This window comes from Protopterus annectens, chromosome 4.part0, assembly GCF_019279795.1.
Source record: "Protopterus annectens isolate FY-2018-M chromosome 4.part0, PAN1.0, whole genome shotgun sequence".
Taxonomy (NCBI): domain Eukaryota; kingdom Metazoa; phylum Chordata; order Ceratodontiformes; family Protopteridae; genus Protopterus; species Protopterus annectens.
In genome coordinates, this window is record NC_056733.1 from 1,620,857,627 (window position 1) to 1,620,882,030 (window position 24,404).

The 24,404-nt window shown below is 41.2% G+C and overlaps 1 protein-coding gene across 6 annotated transcripts in view; it reads left to right on the forward strand.

The window, feature by feature from the left end:
• Window positions 1–24,404, forward strand: part of LOC122799976 (proton-coupled amino acid transporter 1-like) — a 1,348,908-nt gene that overhangs the window by 364,152 nt on the left and 960,352 nt on the right. For all 6 annotated transcript variants that reach the window (XM_044069408.1, XM_044069412.1, XM_044069406.1 and 3 more), the window contains one exon: window positions 22,842–22,930. In XM_044069408.1, coding sequence (XP_043925343.1) covers window positions 22,842–22,930 — 89 coding nt within the window. The remainder of the gene's footprint in view (window positions 1–22,841; window positions 22,931–24,404) is intronic.

Here is a 24,404-nt window from a genome sequence, read left to right on the forward strand (position 1 = left end):
ATATCCAGATCTGATGTCATGCTGTTCCCCAAAGGGGTGCTGTATCTTAGACCATCTAGAAACCCATTATCCCTACTTGGGACCTCAACTTTGTACTGCAGAAGCTTACCTTGCTTCCTTTTGAACCTGTAACAGCAGCAAACCACAGATTCTGTACACGGAAAGCTAGCCTTCTTCTGACCCCCACCTCTGCTAGGAGAGTTCCATGGTTTCAGGCACTCATGACAGTCCCCACCTTTCTTATTTTTCAAAGAAAGGTTGACACTCAGGACTAATCCTTTATGTTTAAGATAATGAACGTGCTGTCCCCCATTCAGGCCATTAACTTACTTGCCTTCTTTCCCAACCCACAGAACTGGGGAGAAAAGATACTGCATTCTTTGGATGTTCACAGGCAGCTAAGATTTTATTTGGAAAAAACAGAATCTAGTCAAAAATATGAACAGCTCTTTGTTTCTTGGACACTAAACTGGCTCAGCCAGTATCCAAGCAAACCATTGCAAGTCAAATCTCATAGGTCATCTCATTTTTTTACTCTGTACATGGCAAGTCATTGCCCTCATGCCCTCAAGCTCACTATACCAGAGCAGTAGCAGCCTCTGGAGCTTTCTGCAAAAGAGTGAATGTCAGGTCCCTTCTGGCTGCTGCCATTTGGTCATCTGTGTATACTTTCAGTAAACACTACAGGATAAATGCATTTTTAAGGTCCAGAGCTGCTTTTGCTAGGTCAGTCCTATCTGGCCTCTCGAACCGTTCTACTGCCTTCTAACCAGCCCCCCCTACTTTCTCTTTAGCTGTGAGGATTGCCCATCTGTTAGAAATATATCAACAGTTATTTCACTCACATAGTATAGCTGCATATGAACTTACCATAACAGTAGATGTCCTACTGGTCATTGATGCAGTACTCTTTCCTACCTCCTTCCCCTCTTTGTTTTTATTATTTCCTCTCCTCATTTTTCTCCCTCAGTTCCTGTCTTCTGAGAAACACCCTAGAACAGAGGGAGGTTTCTTAAAACTTCATAATATGCCCCCCCACACTAACCAGTCTGATGTTTGTGGGGTCTTCAGGCCACTGTCTTGGAGATAGTCTGAGGAATTATGCCCTTAAGCCTGCCTATATACCCCTATGCTTGCAAGCTGAGGACACATGTCAGACGTCTGATCCAGGGAAGGTAAAGCTTTGGTACCCCAGCCAGAAAATAGCGGTGATAACCCATTTGTTTTGAATACAGTAACCAGTAAGGCATCCACTGTTATGATAAGTTCTTATCCAACTGTACTTTCTGCATTATTGTATTATGCACCATGCTTCAAACACTACAAAGTACATTCACCACAGTCCCAGCTTCTGAGGGCCAGAATAGGCCAGCAGTGCATTTAAAAATAGACTTGATTCATAAACTATGTAATGAAAAATGTTTCAGGTGGGAAGTTAACCACACAGCAAAGTCATCTGCAGATGATATAACAGCAAAATGACAGGTTCTGTACCATTATGATTAATGACTTTAAACAGGCAAGATGTGTAAGTCAACTTATAAATAGTGAAAAAAAGGTGGACAATACAATGGTTTTATTAATTTGCTGGGTTGTCTGTGTCAGTATTCTGCTAAGAAGATATTCTTTTCAAACATGATGTATATGAAGATGTCAAAAGTTAAGTACAGAACATTGTCTTCTATTCTAAACCATTGTTTTCATGTGTAGGTTCATAGGTATGTACTAGGCTAATGGCCCTGGAGCCTTTACAAGCCTAGCCCATAGAAGTGCCCTGGCATCATGCCACCCAACGTTAGTTCCCAGTGCCTGTATGAAGTAGAGCCACTGGAGTGATCCCCAGGGGTGAATTATTTCCCATCCACTCATCAAGATTCCTCTTGAAGAGGGCCAGTCGAGTGCTCTGCTTGACATGTATGGGAAGTCTATTCCAAACTATGGGCAGTCACTGGGTTATGTACCTGCCCCTCCAGCATGTTCTGTTGATTGTGGTAATGAGGTTGAGGTCTCTGGAGCATGCTTCAAAGACCAACAAACAACTTCCACTGTTTTGCACCAGGGACCCTTGCCCCACAGCTTGGAGGCCAGATGCTTTCTCCTTTCAGTGGATGTGGAAGTTCCTCTGTGTCTTCCTTCCAGTAACCCTTATCCCAAGAATTCTTCTAAATACCTAGAAAGAGCAACGAAGACTTTGTTAATGATTCCATTCCAGCCAAGGCTGCATTGATTCCCCTCTTCTTTTTCTTCTAGTCAGAGGCAAGTATTGCAGACTGCCATGGCAAGTAGATCTTATCACTCAACAAGAAAGGTTACTACATAACCTCAGTTTGTTATCCGTAGACCTAACTCTGTTGATGATTGGGCTCTGATTCCTTCCAGGCATCATTTTCCTGAGGATATTATTATGGTTATCCAAGAAGCCATGCTACTCAAAAATCTTAAATAGCAAAATGGAAGAGATTCTCCTATTGATGCCAAAGAAATGAACAGGACTTAGCTAATCAGAGGTACTTTGTATTCTGAAATATCAGTGTGAGCCGTTACATACAGGTCTGGCCTGTTGGTGCCAAAGAAATGAACATGACTTAACTAATCAGAGGTACTTTCCATTCTGAAATATCAGTGTGAGCTATTATGTACAGGTCTGGCCTGTTCTCCCATCATAGTCCACCAGTCAGCCATCTCTGCTTGCTTGGCTCTCATTCCCCCACTTATATCCAGATCTGATGTCATGCTGTTCCCCAAAGGGTGCTGTATCTTAGACCATCTAGAAACCCATTATCCCTACTTGGGACCTCAACTTTGTACTGCAGAAGCTTACCTTGCTTCCTTTTGAACCTGTAACAGCAGCAAACCACAGATTCTGTACACGGAAAGCTAGCCTTCTTCTGACCCCCACCTCTGCTAGGAGAGTTCCATGGTTTCAGGCACTCATGACAGTCCCCACCTTTCTTATTTTTCAAAGAAAGGTTGACACTCAGGACTAATCCTTTATGTTTAAGGTAATGAACGTGCTGTCCCCCATTCAGGCCATTAACTTACTTGCCTTCTTTCCCAACCCACAGAACTGGGGAGAAAAGATACTGCATTCTTTGGATGTTCACAGGCAGCTAAGATTTTATTTGGAAAAAACAGAATCTAGTCAAAATATGAACAACTCTTTGTTTCTTGGACACTAAACTGGCTCAGCCAGTATCCAAGCAAACCATTGCAAGTCAAATCTCATAGGTCATCTCATTTTTTTACTCTGTACATGGCAAGTCATTGCCCTCATGCCCTCAAGCTCACTATACCAGAGCAGTAGCAGCCTCTGGAGCTTTCTGCAAAAGAGTGAATGTCAGGTCCCTTCTGGCTGCTGCCATTTGGTCATCTGTGTATACTTTCAGTAAACACTACAGGATAAATGCATTTTTAAGGTCCAGAGCTGCTTTTGCTAGGTCAGTCCTATCTGGCCTCTCGAACCGTTCTACTGCCTTCTAACCAGCCCCCCCCCTACTTTCCCTTTAGCTGTGAGGATTGCCCATCTGTTAGAAACATATCAACAGTTATTTCACTCACATAGTATAGCTGCATATGAACTTACCATAACAGTAGATGTCCTACTGGTCATTGATGCAGTACTCTTTCCTACCTCCTTCCCCTCTTTGTTTTTATTATTTCCTCTCCTCATTTTTCTCCCTCAGTTCCTGTCTTCTGAGAAACACCCTAGAACAGAGGGAGGTTTCTTAAAACTTCATAATATGCCCCCCCACACTAACCAGTCTGATGTTTGTGGGGTCTTCAGGCCACTGTCTTGGAGATAGTCTGAGGAATTATGCCCTTAAGCCTGCCTATATACCCCTATGCTTGCAAGCTGAGGACACATGTCAGACGTCTGATCCAGGGAAGGTAAAGCTTTGGTACCCCAGCCAGAAAATAGCGGTGATAACCCATTTGTTTTGAATACAGTAACCAGTAAGGCATCCACTGTTATGATAAGTTCTTATCCAACTGTACTTTCTGCATTATTGTGTTATTCACCATGCTTCAAACACTACAAAGTACATTCACCACAGTCCCAGCTTCTGAGGGCCAGAATAGGCCAGCAGTGCATTTAAAAATAGACTTGATTCATAAAATCTGTAATGAAAAATGTTTCAGGTGGGAAGTTAACCACACAGCAAAGTCATCTGCAGATGATATAACAGCAAAATGACAGGTTCTGTACCATTATGATTAATGACTTTAAACAGGCAAGATGTGTAAGTCAACTTATAAATAGTGAAAAAAAGGTGGACAATACAATGGTTTTATTAATTTGCTGGGTTGTCTGTGTCAGTATTCTGCTAAGAAGATATTCTTTTCAAACATGATGTATATGAAGATGTCAAAAGTTAAGTACAGAACATTGTCTTCTATTCTAAACCATTGTTTTCATGTGTAGGTTCATAGGTATGTACTAGGCTAATGGCCCTGGAGCCTTTACAAGCCTAGCCCATAGAAGTGCCCTGGCATCATGCCACCCAACGTTAGTTCCCAGTGCCTGTATGAAGTAGAGCCACTGGAGTGATCCCCAGGGGTGAATTATTTCCCATCCACTCATCAAGATTCCTCTTGAAGAGGGCCAGTCGAGTGCTCTGCTTGACATGTATGGGAAGTCTATTCCAAACCATGGGCAGTCACTGGGTTATGTACCTGCCCCTCCAGCATGTTCTGTTGATTGTGGTAATGAGGTTGAGGTCTCTGGAGCATGTGGTGTGGAGGGATTGGGATTTCTTTTAGAGCAGCATTTTTAACAGAGCAGGGACAGACATGGTTTTGTAAGCCAAGCAGAGATTGCCTCTTAGTGTATATGATATGAGACAGAGAATAGCTGGAGTTTTTTGAGTCTGTCCATGTACAGGTGTTTAAGGCCTAGGATCCTCTTTGTGAGGTACTTTTGTGGCCTTTCCAGCTGTTGCATGTGTCTAGTGAGGTACATGCCAAATGGGGCATTATACTCGATGATTGGCCTAATGAGGGAAGAGTAGAGAGAGATGATGACCTCTTTCTTCCTGGATGCAAAACCCTTGGTAATAAGATGTGCCACATAGAAGGACTTTCTGACCACAGTGGCAAAGTGGTGGTCGAAGGAGAGGTTGATGTCAACCTGTGTCCCCAGATCTCTTATAACGCCTTCAGTGTTCAGTGGGCTCCCATCATAGGGTTGTACATATGTATACATAAATGTAGAAGGGTAATGAGTAAAGTGAAATGCAAGGAAAAGCTCAAATAAAATTATCAAGTTAAACTGCAGTTGCACCATGACATCTGATTCAGTGCTGTATCAAATATGTAGGCTTCACCAGATGGATGAATGCTGTGCAAACTAAAAACAAATTAAACTAGTAAAACACGTGTGTGCGCGCGTGTGTGTGTGTGTGCGTGTGTTTGTGTGTGTGTGTGCGTGTGTGTGTGTGTGTGTGTGTGTGTGTGTGTGTGTGTGTGTGTGTGTGTGTGTGTGTGTGTGTGTGTGTGTGTGTGTTTTGGGGGGGGGGCTATACTTGTCAAGCTGCAGACATCAAAAATATGGATGATTGTCCACCAGGAAAAAGGTCCATGTTAGATACTCGAACGTTTGGAAGTTCGACTACCATATGGTCAATATATGATCGAACTTGCAAAAGTTTGAATATCTAATTAAAAAAAAAAGTTACACAGAACGCCTACCTGAACGCTGTAAGCAGGGGGGCAAGTCAACCTGCATCCCCCCACTGTTAAAATATACAATCTCCAAGATTGCACTACAGTGCAGAAAAGGGAAATTTCCCATTCCGTGCTGTACGGAAATCTCTGTTACAACGTTCGAACATTCAAAAATCCTATCATATGTTGTTGGCCATATGAGATTCGTAATTTTGAATGTTTGAACATTCATTATAGATCCCAAGAAAAGTAGGTACATCAGGTCAAAAATTGGGATGCTAATTAGCATACTATTTGCATGCCTAATAGTGTAACTCCTTCTACCTCCATAGGATTATGGGATACTACCACTAAGAAATATAGGTTTAAAAAAAAATGACAAAGTGATGTAGCATATAACCAGAACAATCTTGTATAAAACTCTTATGTCTGGCATTTTTGACTGATTGCTACCCTCAGTAATTTTTTTAGAAATACCATAAATATTTGATAAAATCAGAATCATTCTACAAAATCCAGTGTGGATGAGCAATATGACAGCCCCAACCCAAGTGTGTGTAGACAGATTGCATGATCGAACCAAGTGCATTGGCAAAACACGTAAAGGAAAATCCTTCCCACCTTTTCTCATTTACTATCTTTGATCATGTCAGATCGGATGGCAGGGGTGCCCTTGATTCTCTCATTTTAGAGGGAAGAGAGCTGCTATGGCAACTAAGATTGGATGCCTGCCACCACCCGGGTATCAATGATAGGTTGTCTATTTCTTGCATATTGAATTTAAAGAGCCTCATGAGATAGGGCGTAGCATTATTTATTCTATTTCATTTTATTGTTGTTTTCACTTTATTTCAATTTCATCAGTACTAGGGATTATATATTTATTGTTCAATAGAATACTATTAGATTTAATTAGTGGGATATCATGGACTCACGTGTTGCAATTTTTATAATGATTTTTAATTATATATTTTTATTTCAAGCAGAAGTAAGATATACTGTACTTAGTACGAGGGAATCATGTTCCATGTTTTTTCATACTTTTTTCTAAATATTTCTAGTGTTTTTATACGTTGTTAATTTGTTTTATTGCTTTAATCATTATGAAAGGGTATTTAAATGAGTGGGGTTTTAAGTGACGTTGTTTCCGTTTTTATGCTTTCAGTGCTTCTGAGGAAGTTGGTGAATTTCAAACTGACGAAAAGCTTGCAAAGAAGCTTAAGTTCATTAATAAAGTCTGTTTTTCCAGTGTTACCAGTCTCTTTACTGGATGTTTTTGAGGAGCAAAGGAGTGTAGTTTCCTTATTTTGGTACAGATTGCATGATGCCAGGGCACTTCTATTGGGCTAGGTTTGTAAAGGCTCCAGGGCCATTAGCCTAGTACACACCTATGAACATTACACAGAGTTAAGCTTAGCAGGGTCAACTTTTAAATTGTTACTCTAATTCACTAAAAACAAAGCACTCAAAAAAAACAAAAACAATGGAAAGAGTTTACTGTCACTGTAACACTTTCTTCTACAAGTACAAACTAGACTTCATCAGAACGACAAACACCTCTATACATGTTCAATATAAACCAAATTAAGTCTCTTGACTAATTAGATCATATGTTAATGTTCACTCTAAAACAAACGAAACACTTAACATGTAATATTAATACAATTGTGCAATACCTAATAAATCATGATATTTCTATTTTTAAAAAACATTTAATATTAAGAACAGCATTCAAACCAGGAAATGTATCTGCTACCAGTAATTGCTGTCTTGTTTATCTAATTTCTAACCTGTTCTACTACAAAAGGTTTTTCAAACTCTTCACAATTTTCAGAATGCCTAAATAAAAAATTATTTTCATATTTTGTTCTAACAGCATGGATATACTTGGAAGTATGTTTAGATAATGATCTTGTTGTCATATCTTTATAAAAGGCTTAACATATTGAACATACTGCAATATAAACTATACCTCTTTGATTTGCAAGTGTAGTGATATTTACTTCCTATTGTTTTATATCTCTTCCATGTTAACTTTCAGCCTTTGTTTATAAAATGACACATCTTGCATTCTGATGAAATCTAGTTTGTATTTGTAGTGAAAGCGCTAAAGTGACGCTAAACTCTTTCCATTGGTTGTTTTTTCAAGTGCTTGGTTTTTATTGTTTTTGAGTTGCATTTGAATTGCTTCTCACTGATGCTGGTTATTTCTTAGTTTAATTCATTTAACAAGTTAATATAACAATAGGTTTTGCATCAACATGAACTTCGTGAAGATTAAGAAATATGAAATTCTAATATCAAACATTATTGATGGAATGCAACCCTCAGTGATTTAGCAAAAGGGAAAAATGTGAAGTGAAAGTCAGGCATATGCAGAGACAGTTGAGGGATTTGACATGTGCATACACATAATTACTCAGCATTAATCTAAGCTAGTGTCTCTACAGTCCTATCACTGTTCAAGTTGTTGTTCATTAAGGATTGCTGTCTTCATCTCTCACTTACGTTATGAATCCAGAGATTCTGGGCATGCCCTTGACTGGCAGTCTCTTCTTATCCTGGAATTCGATTCCTTCTTCCTTCTTGCATCTTGACTTGGGTTGTGATTTGGGAATTGCCTCCTTATACTTTCCTGCTAATAGGACAACTTCTGCCTTCAAATAAATGGCTGAACCCATGTTGTGTAAGTAGCTATGAGTAGCCATGTTTGTACTTACATTGTTTACTTCCAGAAGTTCTTGTATTTCCCGGCCAGCAGATTTAAGCAGCTACATATAACCAGTTTTAATATGTAAAAGGATGTGGCACAGGCTAGCAGTACTTTCAGAAATGTAAATTCAGGCACTTCAGAGTAATGCTAAAACTAACATGTATTTTCATTTAACTACCTGAAACAGGAATCCATTAGTTACTTTAGAACCCCAGTATATGCTAGATAGGTACACCTACTCCATTTTTTGAATTCAGCCACATACTTTTCTGCCCTCAACAACAAAGTGCTGCATTTATTAAAGGAAATGAAAATATCCAAAAGCATTTCAACATTCATCATATTCTCACTTTTCTGAGTCACTATAGAAGTAACTGTTCTGGCTTTGTGAGAGGCACTTTAGCTGATATTTTCAGTAGAACTTTGCCTGCTAGATGAAACAATAAATCCCATCAAAGGAAAGCAAACAACACGTTAATCTTGTCAGTGTGACCCTGGAGAAACAAAGGTCAATGATTCTGACTTCCAACTAATCTGCTGTTTTGAAATGTTTCTCAGTATCAGAAACAGCTCACAATTTACCAGGCCCTACTGGTCTATTTCCTTTTCCCAGAGAAGAAATCCGTAACTCTAACTTAATGTTGCAGTCTCAAATTTTGTTCCTGTGGCTAATACCTTTTCCATTAACTACCTCTGGAAAAATTCAGATCTCTGTTGTTGCCAAGGCTTAAAGGTGGTTATAAAATACGATTTTGACCATTGTAGCCTGTTAACGTTCCAAAAGCCATTGTCTGGAATATGTCTGATCATGCAGAATGTTCACACTTTGCTGTACATAATCTCAGTCATGAGTGCAGCCAGTTAGAAGCCATCAAGGCTCTGAAGACACTATGCCATTTGCACTGTGTAATGATGTCTGCTAGGACTTCTTAAATAAAAGTAAAAAATTAATCAGGATTTAAACAGGCCTCTTAAGATTTCATGGTACCCTGTTATTTTGAACCAAAACATGTTATTTTTCAGAATAATTTGGTACATTTGAGAGGTATGGGGTAAACATACATATTATTTGCAGCAGTAATGCCATTTGAAAGCAAAGTATGCTGATTTAGCCACATAGTTCTAGAAGACACGTTTACAAATGAAGATGCCAAGTTTTGCATCTTATTTAGTCATGGTTAATAAGGAGACCATCTCCTGACTCATCATCTTGGGAAAATAAAAGTGCAATAGAAGAAGTAGAGGGAGATCAGCAATGACGAGAAGGAGGGAGTTCACTTTATGAAGAGAACTAGTTCAAAGTGCTTATTGCTGGCTGAGGTCCAGAGCTGGCTGAGTACCGTAATAAAGCATTAAGGACAAGACACAAATTGCAAGGCTGTGCAGCAACATTATGCCTCCCTCCCACACTCTGGTTGTTTATTCAAAAAAGAAATGCAGCTGATAGCTAGTGTTGCACTCTTACTGCATATTCTGCTAGTAAACACAACTGTGTCTAATTTAGAAAAAATATGCTATTTAAATGCAGAGACTGAGCAGTTTGGCAGTAGGCTAATGCATTGCTAGAGGTGCCTATAGAACCTTGCTTCTGTTGTCTGCAAGGATGAATGTACCAGCCAGGCTGTGCAGAGCCAGGAGTGTACCCCAGCTTAGATGTTCTTCGTCTTCCCTTGCTGCAGTCCTGACTATTGGGTATAGTCCGCGTCCCAGTCGGCCCGAATAGCAGAGTATAAGGCTGACGTCGGTCATGGCGCCTTAGACTGACGTCAGTACGTCAGGGTACTAATGCGCATGACCGACGTCATTTCCTCAGTCTTTTTTGCCGCATGGTCCGATGCAGAAGCAATTTTGCGAGTGCAGGTTGGCGTTCTGAGATTTTCCGAAACCGGAGTTTCAGACCGAAACAGAGTTGGCTAAGTAACCCGTTAGAACATTTTGGTTTGTTCTTGCCTCAGTAATTAACCGGATGTCAGAAAAAGTGAATAACTGTATTTCTTGTGGGAAGCAGATACCGCATAGGGATTATCATACATTGTGTATACCTTGTTTAGGGCCTGAGCACGACGTTGTTGGTTGCCGCTCTTGTGCTAGATTTAACAAGCGCACTATTAAGAGGAGGCTTGATTGTGCTAGGTTAGTGTTTGGAAAGCGTTGCAATTATAATATGCCGTCGGATGCTCCGACGCCCGCTTCATCCAAGAAGCGCAAGGACAAAACAGTGAAGCCTAGGGGTGAGGAACCGGCAGTCCCGGACGTCGGTTCTATAGAAGGCTCAGGAGAGCCAGAGGTTTTGCCAGGTGTCTCTATGGAGTCTCAGGCAGATACTTTACTGTTGCAGGATGTGCCCTCTCTGGAGGTAGGCCAGGCTGAGGGGGCTTCTCAGGTAACTGTTCTTCCCTCTCTTCCCAAGGTAGTTAGGGCCTCTCCTTCTGTTGCCAAAGCTTCTTTTAGAGGTAGGCCAAGTTCAGCTTCTGTGGGGGCTTCTCCTAGCATTTCGGGCTCTGTGCCTAAGAAACATATGCTTAAAATGGCAGAAGATTTGATTACTCTGATTAGAGGTTCTATGCCCCCGCCTGATAAGAGGCCTAGGGTGGAACAGGAGTTTGATTGTTTTGAACAGTGTTCACAGGCTTCAGAGTCTTCTGTGGAAGACTTGCATGAGTTTCCTGCTTATTCTGATTCTGACGTGGATGATTCCACTCCTACAGCTTCTCCTCCTGAGGATTTTTCATTTTCAGAGACTCTTCACTCCATGAGGGAGCACTTTAAATGGGAAGGCCAGGATTACTCTGATTCCAGGAAAAGGCTTAGGGAATTCTTGTTGTTACCCCAGCATAGGCCCTTAGCTATTCCTCCTGTGTTGAATGTGGTGGAGGATGTTTTTGCAGAGGCTTCCCTGAACCCTGACTCCTTGCCTCCTGCTCCTGTTAAGCCTGATAGGTATTATAGGGTGCCCGAAGCTCATAAGTATTTGTTTAAGAGTCCCAGGGCGGACCCAGAAACTGTTTCTCAGGGGCCTAAAGGTGTTAAAGCTTCTGTGGTTAAAAATCCTGTACCCTCTGATAAAGAGGCAAGGGCTTTGGATAGGTGGGGTAAGAAAGTGTATACTTCTTCCACTCTAGCCATGAGGGCGTTAAATTGTCAGTTTCATATGCTGAAATATCAGAATTATCTCCTTTCACAATTGAAATCTAAGGTGGATGCTTTGGCGGAAGGTATTGAGTGTAAAGAATTGCTGGATTTGGTTCATGTGTCTGAACAAGTGGGTAAGCATTCTTTGCAGTGTGGTTTTGATGCTGTTCAGGCCTCCTCGAGGGTGGCTGCTACTAGTTCTGTTCTTCGCAGACATGCCTGGTTGAAGGATCAGAATTTAGCTGAGCATGTTAAGACAAGGATTTTGGATGCTCCTTTACAGTCTGATGTGTTGTTTGGACCGCCTGTGGAAGCAGTTTTAAAGAAAATGGAGGACAAAGCTAAGTCTATGCAGACTGTTAAAGATTTTTTGCAGGTGCAGCCTCCGAAGTTTAGTAGAAATTGGCCTGCTAAGGGGTGGACATATCCTGCTTATAGTTCCCAGTCTAGGGGTAGGTCTAGACGTGGTAGGGGCAGGGCTCAAGGTTCGTTTAGGCCTAGATCAGACAGTTCACCTGCTCAGCCTTCTGGTGAGGGCAGGGGTCAGTCCTTTCGTAAGCAGAACCAATGACCTGCCTTTTCAGCTGCCAGTGGATTCTCGTCTGGCAGCTCCTTTGGGAGGAAGATTGTCTCTCTTCAAAGAAAATTGGGATTTAATCACTCAAGACAGATGGGTGCTGGATATCATTCATCACGGTTACAGATTTTATTTCCACACAATGCCTCCTTTCAAAGGCATGCCAGATGTTCCTCCTCCACAAAGAAAAGAGGCTCACAAGCAAGTTTCTCAGTTACTCCAGATAGGGGCCATTCAGCCAGTCCCTGTATCAGAAAGGGGCTTCGGATTTTATTCTCGCCTGTTCCTAGTACCAAAGAAGGGGAACACGTGGAGACCAATTTTGGATTTATCTATCCTCAACACTTATCTGGACATTCCCAAGTTCAAGATGTTGACATTACAGCAACTGTTACCTCTGCTGGGCAAGGATCACTGGATGGTAACTTTGGATCTCAAGGAAGCTTACCTTCATGTGCCTATAAGGCTAAGTTGCAGAAAGTATCTGCGGTTTCGAACTGGAGATTTTCATTATCAGTTCTCTGCATTGCCCTTTGGCTTATCTACTGCGCCCAGAGTATTCACAAAGGTTCTGGCTCCAGTGATAGCTTACTTCAGGCTTCAAGGCATTCACATCTATCCTTACTTGGACGACTGCCTGATTCTAGCTCAAGAAAAGGAAGACCTTCTACAGCATCTGGAATATGTCATAGCAGTGCTAAGATGCCTAGGGTATTCTGTGAACGAAATAAAGTCCAGTCTAGTACCCTCTCAAGACATGTGCTTTCTGGGTGTGAGACTGAATACAGCAGCCCAGATGGCCTTTTAACCCCGGACAAACAAAAGAGTCTGTCACTTTACTTCCATCAACTATCTCATCAGTCCGTGCTGACTGCAAGGACAGTCCTTCAAGCATTAGGGTTCATGGCATCTTGTATTCTGGTGCTTCCCAATGCCAAACTGCATATGAGGAAGCTGCAATGGTATCTCAAAAATGTATGGACACAGCACTGCCAAGGTTTCGACACTGTCATTCACATAATACCTTGCCTTCAAAAGGAATTCTTGTGGTGGGCTCAGGAATGTCACCTAAACAAGGGACTTTCTGTGACCCGGCCAGAGGCGAGTCAGATTTTAACGACAGATGCCTCGGACACTGCTTGGGGAGCTCATCTAAATGGAAAGTGGATACAAGACAAGTGGCCTGCCAGACTACAGCATCTACATATCAACATGAAGGAGATGTTAGCAGTCCAGTTTGCACTGATGGCGTTCAAGGAGTTACTTCTTCCAGGGCAGGTGTTGATTCTAACAGACAACACAACTGTCATGTGGTACATCAACAAGCAAGGGGGAACACATTCTTATCCTCTATGCAGGCAAGCAATGATTTTATGGGAGACTGCGTTAAGCCTGCAACTGACTCTTCAGGCAAGGTTTCTGCCAGGAGCACAGAACTCCCTAGCAGATGTATTAAGCAGACAAATCATGGATCCCCACGAGTGGAAACTGGATCTTCATGTATTTCAGAAATTGACAGTGTCATGGGGAACTCCAGACATAGATCTGTTCGCTTCTCCACTAAACCACCAGCTGCCAAAGTATTGCACAAAGGGGTTTCATCACACAGCTTGGAAAGTGGATGCTCTGTCTTTCAGTTGGAAAAACCTTCATGTCTATGCCTTTCCACCTCTGCCTCTTCTTCCAAAGGTATTATTAAAGGTCAGACAAGACAGGCCAAGGATGATTTTGATAGCTCCAGATTGGCCTCGGCAACACTGGTACCCACTTCTAAGGAGTCTTGTAACGAAGCCTCCATGGCCTTTACCTCTGATTCCTCATCTGTTATCTCAGAAGGACGGTCATCTGCTCAATGTCAAGCTTCAATCTCTTCATCTCACAGCTTGGCATATTCTGTGTTGAAGCACAGCAGGTCTCAGCTTCCTCAACAAGTTTTAAATGTGATTATGGAAGCTAGAAGGCCTAGTACTAGGAGAGTGTACGCAGAAAAATGGAAGAGATTTTTATTTTGGAGTACAGCAAAGAATTTGGAGATTTCAGAGCCTAATTTGAGTGTGGCTCTTCAATATCTTACTGAATTATTGGACAAAGGTTTGTCCTTCTCTTCCATAAAGATTCATGCTGCAGCAATTTCAGCTCACTATGATTGTGACCCACCTTTGTTTTCGCATCCTTTGTTCAAGCAGTTTCTTAGAGGGGCAAAGAATATAAGACCCCACGTGAGCTCCTACTCCTGCTTGGGATCTCAATTTTGTGTTGGAAAAACTTACTCTACAACCTTTTGAGCCTGCAGCTACTGCTGAATTGAAATATTTGTCATGGAAGACTGCTTTTCTGTTGGCTATTACTTCTGCAAGAAGGGTGTCTGAGTTGCAGGCCCTTATGGCAGTAGAGCCCTTTTGGTTTTCCATAAGGACAGGGTTTCATTACGTACTAATCCTTCCTTTATGCCTAAGGTGGTTTCTAGTGTGGCTTTAAACCAAACTATTCATTTGCCTACGTTTTTTGCAGATCCTCAAAATAAAGGGGAAAAGATTTTGCACACTTTAGATGTACACAGGCAATTACGTTATTATTTGAGCAGGACTAAAGATTTTAGGCAGTCTCAGCAGTTACTTGTTTCTTTTGCTTTGAGTTCACAGGGCAAGCCTGTGTCAAAACAAACTATTTCTAGGTGGATTGGCTTTTGCATTGCATTTTGTTATTCCCATCATGGCAAAGAGGTTCCAGCTGGGATTAGGCCTCATTCCACTAGGGCTACTGCCACTTCAACAGCATTTCTAAGGGGGGTGGCAACTAAGGATATTCTGGAAGCAGCTACTTGGAGTTCAGTGCATACTTTCTCTAGGCATTATCACCTGCCTATATACTCTAAGACTAGGGCTGGTTTTGCCACAGCTGTTTTACAAGGCATGTTGTCAGCTCCTGCTGCTTTATAATTTGCCAGCCTCCCTTACCTCTGCTTTGGGATTCTACCCAATAGTCAGGACTGCAGCAAGGGAAGGCGAAGAACATAGTACAGTTTTGTACCTACCATAAATGTAGATGTTCGAGGATTCCCTTGCTGCAGTCCAATTTACCCTCCCTCCTTCCCTCTGTGTTTCAGGGTGGTTGTGTAGGTGAGTTTACATGTTTATATTTTTGTATATATTGCTGTATATATTGTACATGTTTTTGGTGCAGGTTGTTTTTGGGACTTGTCTTTTTGGGTCTTCTGACATCTGGGGCAAGAAAAGACTGAGGAAATGACGTCGGTCATGCGCATTAGTACCCTGACGTACTGACGTCAGTCTAAGGCGCCATGACCGACGTCAGCCTTATACTCTGCTATTCGGGCCGACTGGGACGCGGACTATACCCAATAGTCAGGACTGCAGCAAGGGAATCCTCGAACATCTACATTTATGGTAGGTACAAAACTGTACTTTGTAATGACAGCTACAGTTATCACTCAAGTGTAGACCATTAAGGGTGGATACTGACTACATTGTGTTTGCAGGTGCAAAAGCATTGTGTACATAGTCAGCGAATGTACTTAGAGAATGTAAGGGTAGTCCGACAGACTATGTAAAATGGCAAGGTAAGCAGTAATCAGACATACAGCTGAGATAGTATAACCAAGATATTTTTGTTTATGCATTCTTCTAAAATGAAATCCATTGTGCTTAACTATGGTTTTAATGTTGTCTCGGGAGCTTTACTATACGTGAGTGATTTCTTCAGAGCTGTACTGTATGCAGAATGAAGTCGCAGTAATCAAGCCATGGTTTGCAGGTTAAGTAGTTACTGACAGTTTATCACTTCACCTGATAAACTACTGATACTCTGCGATGGTTTCAAAATGAATTGCAAAAGTAAATTATCTCTTAGAAAAGGAATGAGCAAGACTTTTTTTAATAATGTTAACAAACATTATGGTGATTCTGTTGTCTGTCTCTGAATGTAGCCTAAACTACCCAATGGTATGCTATATCTGTGCACCTCCTTTTATTCTATTTTACTTTAGTTATTTATTTTTTATTTATTTTACATTTTTTTTTTTTTTTTTACCAGGAAATCCCTACTGGGTAAAATCCATTTTCAGTGGAGGCCCAGGGAGAAAAGCACCACATACAATCAACAAGTGTAAGAAGGAGAAATAAAAGATTATATTTACATATGTAGAATCCAAATATGGTAAAGCTTGACAGAGATAAAGATAAAATACATACAATTAATTGTATATTACATACGATGAGTCACTCTTCCCTATTGCAGTCATGAGTACAGATTAACAAAGCAAAAAAAGCATTGAATACACACACAAATCCTTGTATACAGAGAATTTCAGCTAGAAATGTTCTGAGTTATATAATTGATAGTTTATAGTATTTTGAAATTATGAAAAGAGAAAAAGTTGAGTTTTTGAAGGCAACGTAGGGGTCGTTGTGTAAGACAGTAAGTGATGGTGATGTTAGGTCTGTTAGTGTACTAAAAGTAGAGGTTAGTTTTGACAGATATAGCTTGTGTGGGATAATGAGGTCTATTGTAGAAGGACTAAGCTAACCTGGACTATTATATGAGCAGAGCCATGCACTAGGTAAATGAGTTTTAAGTAACTATAAAAAGGAACAATGTTAGAAGTAGTTCTCAGTGTTTGAGGGAGTGAGTTCCAGATTTTTGCTATGTGATTGGAAAAAAGAGAGTCTTCAGCAGTATTCTTAGCTTTGCGCTAATTGGAGGAAGGGCGCTGGGCAAAAATCTGATCTGTGATATATAACATTAAGTATCCTGTTTTTTTGCTTATTTTTACTAGTTATTGCTTATTATAGATATTTATAGCACTTTTATTGTCTGCTGCATATTTATTTTTTACTGTATTTTATAGCTATAAACTAATCTGCATGGTTGTACTGAAATTGTCTGACTCACAGGGCCTGATAAATAAGGTTTTTACTGTCACACTGTTTGTAAATCTTTTCTAGCTAGTTTCACTGTGTGTGAGGTATTAACTGGAAATTGTCTCCATTTGTTAAACGTATATTTGTGTTTGTTCTGATTTCCTGCCAAGGAGTGTATCATATAACTGGTATACTTGGTGGCTTTGCAGTTGCCCGCCCCTACTGTAAATTTGATTTGGGACACTCCTCCCAGTCCAGTGTCATTAGCTCATTCTACCTAATACAGAGAGAACATTTGAGAAAGCCAACCCACCTAGTTTCTTAACCTTGAGTTACCTTCTGCTCCTCCTTTCCCCCGTTCCACAAAAAAAAAAAAAAAAAAAAAAAATCTTTCCTAGAATCTCCCTGTGTTCTGACTGAGTGTGCTTTACAGCTGATAAGTATATTTTTTGGCAAGTTTTAACTGTTCAGAGTTGAATAAAACAATAATTGAATTCAGTTCAGAATACATTTTGAATTGCATTTATTTAAACTGTATTTGCTTTAATACTGCTACACACTCAAGTGTGCTAGCTTGCACTGCACTTGAATTGTTTTAGTGCTGTTTTAGCTGCTTTTATGTAAAAAAAAATTCTAAGCTTGTTTGCTGCCTTTCCTGTAACTAGTCTAGTTCAGATGCAGTTTTGCTGTATCCAGGTCTGTTTGTAAGCTTCTGAGCCCCCCAAGCCTTTCTGTGTTGGAGAGAAGCCATGTAGAGTATCAGTGGGAGTGGTAAGTACTAAGTAGCCTATCTACCACAAGAGGAGTGGTTTCTCGCCCAGAAATTGTAGTTTATTGGCTGTTTGGGCAGTTTTTCCATCTCTTTCAACTTTCTGGTTTAAAAGCCTGGGTTTGCACTTGTTTTCTGCCTTCCTGTAACTAGTCTAGTCCAGATACAGATTTGCTGTATCCAGGATGGTTTGTAAGCTTCTGAGTGATGCCAGAGTCTGCTTTTCAATTTTTCCCGTAGATCTACCAGTTATCTCCTGTCCTGCACTTTTACTAGCTTATTAGTCTAGCACTTTACCAGACTTCTTGTAGCAGTTATTGTAGCACAAAAAAGTGCTACCAGCACTAAACGTTCTACAAGGAAACAGCTCCAGTACTTGTTTTTAGTACCCACTCCTCTAGGCATGTCTAAAAGTCAGTTTCCTGTACTTTCTCCTATTGACCTGGTGAACTTGAGCATCCTGAGACAATGTAGCAACTGCCTGATGTACACTGACAGCCCTCTCCTCTTACACCCCCAACACTCAAGAGTTGCTAGAGATGCACTTATATAGCTAAATTGGAAGCCATGCAACCTCCAGCCAAGACCAGAATAGATGGTCAAGAGGAGAAGATTAACACTTGCACCACACCACATGGAACACATAGCCCTCCAGAACACACACCAGCACTGCCTTCACATAAAAACACAAACTACACACCTACTTTTACGGATGCTGTCAATAAAAATCTACCCAAACAGCAGAGACCTCCAAGGCAGAAACGCACTTGACCACCACAACACAACACTAATAACGAGACACATGACTCTCCTAAACAGTGTGCCACTCAACCAAACAGCATTCCCAACACACTAGTCATAGGTGACGTGATAGTGAGGCACACTGATGTCCCCCTCACTAGGTTGAATAAGGAGAAAGTAACAGCTGCCTGTCAGGTGCCAGGATCCACCACATAACTCACGAACTCAGGTCCCTCAACAACAGGTACAAATATGACATTGTTATTGTACATGTGGGTGTGAATGACCTAAGATATACCTCCCTGGACTACATGAAAAGAGACACGGAGGAGCTCTTGGACTATGTAGCCCAGGCGGGTATGACCCCTAGCCTTGAGCAGCATCCTACCATCACCCAGAGTAATACAGCAGTACAAGCAGAAAATGATTGATTTCAACAATTGGCTAAGTATCTGGTGTCATTCTAAGGGGATCCAGTATCTGTCTGCCTGGGATGACATGATTGACAGACCTTGATGCTTTGCCAGAGATGGCCTGCGTCTGTCATCCCTAGGCTTCCGGATACTGGCTAAGGCTCTTGCCACCACTATAGTGCCTTTTTAGGCGGTGTTCCAAAGACCAAATTAGTAACAGCTACTAGCAAATGCAATCTGAGGGTCATGCTGCTCAATGCTAGAAGCCTAAATCTCATAATGCACTCACTCAAAGCACTCCTTAAAATGGAGAACATGAACATTTGTGCCGTAACAGAGACCTGGTTCAAGGCAGCAGAAAGCACCCCTGCACTACTACGCTATAACTCATTCCACACCTTTTAGCCCCAGAACTTGGACCGAAGCGCCAAAGGCGGTGGTGTTTCCATATTTATAAAGGATGCACACACCTCCATACTGGTAGCCCAGTATAACGCATCTGAGATACTTCAGGTGTAGCTAACATTGGGTAGGACTGTGATTCAGGTCGTAGCCTGCTGTAGATCCCCAACCATGTCCTAAGACTCACACTCCACATTCCTAAGCACCCTGGAGAATATTAGGGTCCAAAGTAACTCTCTCATACTGGGCGACTTCAACTACCCCTCCATTAACTGGGAAAACTACTCGCGTACCAATATACTTGCCCAACGTTTCCTGGAATTTATTAATTCCAATGCCCTGGACCAGCTCATACTTACCCCCACTAGAGGTAGCAACATCCCTGACCTGGTCATTACTAACATGGGCGACCATTGCTCTACACCAATAGTCAATTCCTCCCTTGTTCGATCCAACCACAATCTAATCACCTTGGAAATCCACATCCCTCCCACCCCCACCCCCAAAGATAACCACCGTGAAAAGCTTCTCCAAAGCTAACTTTGGGCTCTGAAAAACAGATGTGGCTAACTTCACGGCACCCATGCAAATGGAGATCAGTTGCATGACCGCCAAATCATACACCAATGCACTGTACGAACACTTACACAAATGCATGGATCTCGGCATACCCAATAGAACCAAGATGCTCTCCTCCAAAAAAGGGAAGCCAATCTGGTGGTCCCCTGCCATAAACAAATTCTACAACAGAAAGAGGAAACTGATGTGGAATAAGGTGAAGTCCCAAGACTGGAAAAACTCCCTTATCAACCTCAACAAAAAGTTGAGATCCCTCATCAAATCCATTAAAGCTAGCTATGAGAACAGAATTGCAGCAGATAGTAAAGAAAACCACAAGGCCTTCTGTAGTTATGTAAAGAATGTCCATGGCAATACCCAGATTTGCTCTGAATTACTGCACATTGGTACCTCCTGTTCCAAGCCAACAGATATTGCCAATATACTGGCTGACAGATTCAGTGCCAACTTTACCCCCCAAAGGGACCAGTTACAATACCTGTAGATTGCCAGGCACCCAGTGTTACTGCTGCACAGGTTAAAACAGCACTGTTCAAGGCCAAGAATACAACTTTTATGGGACCTGACAATATCCCTGGCTGTGTTCTTCATGAACTATAGAGTGAACTGGCACCTCACCTGTGGGCCCTGTTCAGTCACAGCCTCACCTCAGGCTTTGTCCTTACCGAATGGCACACTGCTACAGTCATCCCTCTCCACAAAGGAGGAGTGACTACAGACCCTGTGAGCTATTGCCCCATTAGCCTGATGAGTCTGCTATGCAAAGCTATGGAATGCATCATCATGGACCTAATAAGCAAGGATATAGGGAATCTCCAAACTCTGGATCCCACACAGTTTAGTTTTGTGAAGGGTAGACCATGCCTGCTCAACTTGGTCAACTTCTTTGAGTCAGTAACCAGAGCTGTGGATGAAGTCAAGGTGGTTCATGCAGCCTACCTTGATCTGGCCAAGGCCTTTGATACCATTCCCCACTCAGGAATCATAGAAAAAGTCACTAAGCTAGGCATCAACCCCTATATCGCTAGGTGAGTTGCAAACTAGCTTACAGGTCGAACCCACCGTGTGAAAGTAGCTGACTCCAAGTCAGACTGCCAACCAGTCACAAGTGGAGTCCCACAGGGTTCGGTCCTGGGTCCCCTCCTGTTTGGTATCTACTTCTCTGAAGTCCAGGCCAACATGAAGGGACTCAAGCTGACAAAGTTCACAGACGATTGCAAGTTGGGCGCTATTATTAACTCCCCAAGTGATGTTGACATCCGACAGAAAGGCCTCACTGACAGCGACGACTGGTGTCAGAACCATGGCCTTAAGCTCAATGCCAAAAAATGTGTCATCATCCCCTTTGGGAAAACCCGGTTCCCATGAATTACCACATCGATAGTAGTCCACTGAACACAGAAGGCATTATAAGAGCTCTGTGAACACAGGTTGACAGCAACCTCTCTTTTGACCACCACATTGCCACTGTTGTCAGAAACTCCTTCTATGTGGCACATCTCATTACTAAGGGTTTGGCATCCAGGAATAGAGAGGTCATTGTCTCCCTCTAGTCTTCCTGCATTAGTCCAATCATTGAGTACAGTGCCCCATTTGGCATGCACCTCACTAAACACCTGCAACAACTGGAGAGGCCGCAAAAGTACCTCACAAAGAGGATCCTAGGCCTTAAACATTTGTCCTATATGGACAGACTAGAAAACTCCCAACTATTCTCTGTCTCATATCGCCTACTTGGAGGCAATCTCTGCTTGACTTACAAAGCCATGTCTGACCCAGCTCTGTTAGAAATGCTACATCTAAACAAATCCCAATCCCTCTGCACCACACACTCCAGAGACCTCAACCTCATTGTCACAATCAACAGAACATGCTGCAGGGACAGGTTCATAACACAGAGACTGCCCATGCTATGGAATATACTTCCCATACATGTCGAGCAGAGCACCTCACTGGCCCTCTTCAAGAGAAATCTTGATGAGTGGATGGAAAATAGAAAATTCACCCCAGGGATCACTCCAGTGGCTTTACTCGACAGAGGCACTGGGAACTAAGGTAGGGGTTGGCACAATACCAGGGTAATCCTATGGGCTAGGCTTATAAAGGCTCCAGGGCCATTAGCCTAATACACACCTATGAACCTAAGAAAGATTTATTAGTGGACCATAATACTCGATTACTGGATTGAGGTTCAGTTATGTTTTGGAACCCCCCCAGCTGGTAAAATAGTTTTTGAGCAGATAGCTGATTATAAGTTAGTAGATGTGGTAGCTCTAGCCAGGAAAGTTGTTTCAAGGTTTGACAGTGGTGTGTTCGATATGAAGAGTCTCTAGCTAATGTTGCGATTTTATTATAACAAGCTTCCAGTTTACCTGGGTCTGAATTCTTCAGATTGGTGAATATCTGAAGAGTAGACGAGAGTGGAGAGTAGGTGTATTTTTGCAAAGGCTAAGCTAATGTTGGTTGGAAATTGCTAATTTCTAAAGTGTACCTAGTTTTTGTGTACTTTCTTTATAGTTTGTGATAGGTGTATGTCAAATTTCATTTATATTTGTTAATTTTTAGCACATCTTGCTATGAGTGGTTCAGTAATGGAATCACTGCCTCACGACTCCTGGGTCTGCAGCTCAAGCCTGTCCTCTGGGTATTGTCTGTGCAGAGTTTTACATGTTTAATGTTTCTGCATATTGTTTTGTGAATATGCTGGTTTCCTCCCAACTTGCATGCAAATTTGCTACACTAAAAATTATCTGAAATGGATATTACATGTACTACTTAAACATTTGCAGGCCCAGGTCATAGCTGAAAAAATACCTCCTTTACCCAGTGAATAAATGATAAAAACAGAAAAAAGTCATACATATTTTTGTATGGTGTGGTAAATTCCATTTACTGTAATTTCATTTGTGATAAGCTATGTCATGAATTATGTGGACCCATCGTGTTTACTTGTCCTTTTTTCTCCCATTAGCTTGGTCCTATAAGTTTACTTGTAATGGGTATTGTTGCAGTGCACTGTATGAACCTGTTGGTGAAGTGCGCCCACTATCTCTCACAAAGGTAAGAGAAGCTCATTTGCAGTTTAATGACAAGTGTGTTGTCTTGTTCTTATGTGTACAGTTATTGCTGAATCTGTGGATAGTAAATGCCTTTGTAGCTGCACAAACAAAAGTTTGTTGTGTTCTCTGCATTGTTTGCGTAATACAAACAGCAGTACATAAATCTGACCTGTATTGACATGCAACCATTTATGTACTTTATAGAGCTTTGCATCTTGTGTCTCCAGACATTATGCATGTGTCTGAGCACGAATGCATTCACCTAGTTACATTATGCCTCTATATGTATCTGTAGAAGAATATGAAGCGTTCAAAACACCCAAAAACACGACATAGCCAACCGGACCTCTGTAGCTCGAGCAGGAAAAAGAACAAGGACACTGCGCTGCACAATAACAGTATAATTCGAGTAATCCACGCACCAGCCAGTAAATAAACACAGGTTTATTTTAACCACACGAAACACAGGTTAAGCGCTTTCATCCACATATAGCAGACTTCTTCAGAACCAATTAATGCTCATTGCAAAAACATATATATAGCAGATTTGGCGCCAAAAATCAATCAACATACATTCCATAAAAGACTTCCTTAAAAAATCATAACTTTGAATACCATTCCCTAAAAGCTAATGTGATGCATAATAAATGGGAATCATAGTAAGATAAATAGTAATATAAATACTTATACTAATAAATATTACTAATAAATATGTTAAAATTGCAAGTATGCTTTTAAACTTTGAAGAAACCTTTTTTAAAAAATACATACAAAACATCCTAATCCAAAACATAAGTTAATGTAATATAAACACAAAGAGTCATCATTTATGACCTCAAAAAACATTTAACCACGGTCCAAAAGAAGAAAGGGTTTTATACTAATACTTTCGTTTAGACCTGGCCAAGAAGTGGCATCACACAATATCTGCCATTTGGTTTCTAAACAGGACAGTCCTATCTTCCAATTACCCCCATATTCACTCACCCCAATTTGGTCAATAATTGTGAATGTAAAACAATGTTGGGGTCCTTTTTCACTAATGTGCTTACTTAGTGCATTTTTCATATCAACTTTTTTAATTTTGTACAAATGTTCATATATACGAGTTTTTAACTTCCTTTCAGTCTTGCCTATGTAATATGCTTGACAGAAAGAACAGGAAGCCAAATAAACCACACGCATGGTATTGCAGTTCCCTTTTCTACCGTAGCATATGGTTCTATTTTTGTTGCACAATTTAATAGTCTTGTTAACATTAATGTACTGACAATACCTACAACTACCACATTTGCTGGTGTGTTCATGTTTATTCTTCCTAAATTCCTTTTTCTTTCCACCTTCAATAATTCTCTTGAGATTAACTGAAGTTTTATACACACTAATGGGATGGTCACCTAATACTGTAGCAATATCTTCAGAACTTGAAAATAAATCCCAATGCCTATTTAAAATCTCCTTAATCAAATTGGAAT